Source organism: Anoplopoma fimbria, chromosome 1 (assembly GCF_027596085.1).
Source record: "Anoplopoma fimbria isolate UVic2021 breed Golden Eagle Sablefish chromosome 1, Afim_UVic_2022, whole genome shotgun sequence".
Taxonomy (NCBI): Eukaryota; Metazoa; Chordata; class Actinopteri; order Perciformes; family Anoplopomatidae; genus Anoplopoma; species Anoplopoma fimbria.
This window is the reverse complement of record NC_072449.1, coordinates 1,077,511-1,081,442: the sequence shown is the minus strand read 5'-3', so window position 1 is coordinate 1,081,442 and position 3,932 is coordinate 1,077,511. Positions and strand designations below refer to the sequence as shown.

Genomic DNA, 3,932 nt, shown 5'->3' with positions numbered 1-3,932 from the left:
CGGATGTGAGGTTTGTTGTACCAGTGGTAACATATTGAGATTTATTTATGTCGGACAACGTAACAAAACTACACAACAAAATCTGATTATTATTGAAATGTATTAGAAACTAATAGTCTCAGAACTGGTTGTGTATGGAGTATTAAATACTTCTCACAGTGTGTATTTCTGTGTGTTTCAGGCATGTTTGCGTCCTGCTGTAACTGGTTGTGTTTGGACTCTGGTGTTGATGTGGATCCGTCTGGTGGAGCCGAGCGGCGCCATCAGTCCTACACCAACTCAGGCTTCAACAGTCAGCCGTCTCCTCCTCCAGCTGAACTCACCTGTAAGGCCTGCGGGGGGCGCCTCGACACACCTGCCAAGAAGGTAACCTGAAGGGTCTGTAGGTCGGATCGGGTCCACAGGGATCAGGACTGAACGGATTCTGGTCCAGATCAGCCTGAGAGAGTGAAGTCAAAGCTTCCTGTGTTAAAGCTGCATTCTCTCTCCTGTCCACCAGGGGGCGACTCCTCTGGTTGTATAGAAGTCTATGAGAAAATGACTCTACTTCTCTCTTGATTTATTCCCTCAGTAAACATTGTAAACATGAGTTTATGGTCTCAATCTCTAGTTTCAAGTCTTCTTCCACACGGATACAACAGGCATGACGGTGTAAACAGGGAGTAGATTGGTTTCTTAGTTACAGAACATACAACAAAGTACTATTGTACTCTTTAATAATACAAGGTTGTGGTTGATACTTGAGATCTTCCTCTTTATCCTCTCAGAGAAATACAAAGTGGACAAAAACAAGTTTTCTATTTCAAATGAAGCTACAGCTCAGCAGGTCTTACTCTCTCTCATCAGATCTACATTAAAATGAACATTTACAAATCAAAGGTTACTCGATTATGGATCAATAAGTTTGGTCAGCACTCGTCCCCTCTCGGTTTGGTTGCCTGTTGTCACTCGTAGTGGAGGTTTAAACTCGGGAGTGGTGTGGATGGTATTGACAGAGATAAAATCCAGACCGAGACCAGGAGGGGTTGAGACCGAGTCTGGATGACACACTGGTGATAAAATGTGAAACATGTAGACTGCAGACACTCCTCAGACTGGACTCAATGATCCACATTCTCTTCATTCACCTCCTTTATACTTCTATTTACGGTATTTGCTGCTCCTTTGTTTTCTGTGAGCAGCCACAGTGACGATCTGAACAGGCAATCAGGCAGTTTAGTGATTTCAGAACTCTGGTCCTGAGATGAAATCCAGGATCCTGTGTTTTCTGAGGCGAGACCTTCAACAGGTGCTCTTGTTAACGGGGCAGACGGGGGCTTGGCTTGTTATTCTCTGAGAGGCTGTCAGCTGTTGTTTGAAATGATTGACAGGTCTGCCTGTCTCTCCACCAGCATGTGTGTGTGGACTGTAAGAAGGACTACTGCAGCCGTTGCTCCGCCCAGCTGGAGCCCCGCCCCCGCCTCTGTCACACCTGTCAGCGTTTCTACGGCAACCTGCTGGAGCGGGCGGAGCTGATGAAGCTGAAAGTGAAGGAGCTGCGGGACTACCTGCACCTGCATGAGGTGTCCACTCACCTGTGCAGAGAGAAGGTCACTTCCTGTCCCCCTCAGAGCCGCATGAAGGTAGACCGTGTCCCCCGCTAACCCTCTGTGTCCCCCTTTGTTCAGGAGGAGCTGGTGGAGCTGGTCATCGGGCAGCAGTCCTCCCCGTCCGACGAGTCCGCCCGGAGACCCTGACCCCTGACCCCCCCTCTGTGGCCTCTGAGCCCCCTGACCTCACCCCTCGCATCCACATCTTGACTCCTGAGTCACCCGACGCCCCCCCTGACCCCCCGCTGAGCCACCTGAGGCCCCGGCACCGCCCACAGAGACCTCCCCCGCCGAGCCCGAGGTTCAGGATGAAGACCAGGTAAAGGGAGAGGGGGAGTGGCTCAGTGAGGGTCTTGTTTTTGGGTCTGGATTCTTCAGATCTTGATTCAGGGTCTTTTGTCCCTTTGGTTCAGAACTCGGACCCGGAGGAGGCCCCGGAGGAGGCCCCGGTCTCGGGCCGCCGGGCCTCTCTGTCGGACCTCAGCTGTCTGGACGACATCGAGGAGCTCAGCGTCCGACAGCTGAAGGAAATCCTCGCCAGGAACTTTGTCAACTACAAAGGCTGCTGTGAGAAGTGGGAGCTGATGGAGAGAGTGAACCGGCTGTACCAGGACCAGCAGAACCTACTGGGTGAGTACCAGGACCATAGAGGGTCAGAACCTACTGGGTCAGAACCAGGACCATCTAGGGTCAGTACTAGTACCATGCAGTACCAGGACCATTGATGGTCAGTACTAGGACAATTAAGGGTGAGTACCAGGACCAGCAGAACCTACTAGGTGGGTCTGCTAATGGTTTGATGTGACCCATAATTCCACACTAAGCTCAACAGATGAATATTGTTCACATACATCTCTCGGATTAGTTTTATAAATAAATGTAAAAATAAGATAGAAACATGTTTTCTGTTTTTATCTTTCAGCCGCCAACGCTGTGAACGCCTCAGGTGAGTTTTCTGTTTTCTGAAACATCTTCCTCCTCACATCGTCATAGTATCAGAAAGATAAACACGAGACAGATGACGTAAAATCACAACAATAACTTCAGTTTCATACATTATTCTGAATATCTTTGGGTTTGTTGGTCAGATAATTGGTAATAAAAGCAATAAATTGACGGTGAACCGTACGTCTTCGTCTCCCTCCAGAGTCCGGCGGCGGTGGAGGATCTGCAGGTCAGGAGGACAACCTCTGTAAGATCTGTATGGACTGTCCCATCGACTGTGTTCTGCTGGAGTGTGGTCACATGATCACCTGCACCAAGTGTGGCAAACGGATGAGCGAGTGTCCCATCTGCCGCCAGTACGTCGTCCGAGCCGTCCACGTCTTCCGGTCCTGAGCTGGCAACCCTGACCTGAGCCCAGGTAAACCATCACTCCCAGTATAATCCAGGATGTTCCAAACCAAAAACCAGCTTCAATCCCAGTTTAAATAAAAACCGGCTTCCAATCCCAGTTCAACCCAACCAACTGGCTTCCAATCCCAGTTTAACCCAACCAACTGGCTTCCAATCCCAGTTCAACCCAACCAACTGGCTTCCAATCCCAGTTTAACCCAACCAACTGGCTTCCAATCCCAGTTTAACCCAACCAACTGGCTTCCAATCCCAGTTTGACTTCATCCCTTATTAACGTGTTCAAACTCACTGAATTCTATTTTTTAAAAGGAGAAGTTTGTTTTTATTGTTACTAGTTATTAAATCTTCTTCTTCTTCTTCTTCTTCTTCTTCTTCTTCTTCTTCTTCTTCTTCTTCTTCTTCTTCTTCTTCTGCAGGATCGTCATCAAAGGAACAAACTGCAAATAAATCCTCCTGAAGGGGGCGTCTCCAGCGTCTCCAGCGTCTCCAGCGACAGCAACATGTTTATTTTGATAACTCTATTTTTCTAGTGTAAATAAGAAGAAAAATGTCAGAAGTGGCCTTATGTTTGAACACAAACACTGAATGTACAGACATCCCTGATTCATGACCTTTGACCTTTAAACTCGTGGCCCAGGACTCCTCAGTGCCTAGTGGACTACCAAAGAGAAGCTCTACCTGGACAGGTGAGAAGGGTCCAATGTCCTCCCATGGCCTTTAACTCACTGATCACAGCCTTCACTCTGTTTACAGTCGGCAGTGAGTTTGCACTGTAGAGATCAGTCAGTGAAGTGAAGCTGAACATCTGGAGCTGAGAGCTTCAGTTTAATAAAACCCAAACTGGGGATTAAAGCTGCTTCAGACCAGCAGCCAACCAGAGACAGGACATCCACATGTCCATTAAACTGACTTCAGGTCAGATTACCAGCAGGAGGATAACCTCTGAGTCAATCACACCTTTACCTTCAGACGTGCAGGTGAGCATAA

At 48.3% G+C, this 3,932-nt stretch overlaps 1 protein-coding gene across 1 annotated transcript in view; it reads left to right on the top strand.

The window, feature by feature from the left end:
* Nucleotides 1–3,393, top strand: part of rffl (ring finger and FYVE-like domain containing E3 ubiquitin protein ligase) — an 8,092-nt gene extending 4,699 nt beyond the window's left edge. The window contains 9 exon segments of the mRNA XM_054606700.1: nucleotides 182–366; nucleotides 1,392–1,589; nucleotides 1,668–1,719; nucleotides 1,722–1,823; nucleotides 1,826–1,908; nucleotides 2,003–2,219; nucleotides 2,512–2,535; nucleotides 2,737–2,952; nucleotides 3,362–3,393. Of these exon segments, the coding sequence (XP_054462675.1) occupies nucleotides 184–366; nucleotides 1,392–1,589; nucleotides 1,668–1,719; nucleotides 1,722–1,823; nucleotides 1,826–1,908; nucleotides 2,003–2,219; nucleotides 2,512–2,535; nucleotides 2,737–2,927 (1,050 nt within the window). The 5' untranslated portion in view covers nucleotides 182–183 and the 3' untranslated portion in view covers nucleotides 2,928–2,952; nucleotides 3,362–3,393.
* Nucleotides 3,394–3,932: the final 539 nt, after the last annotated feature.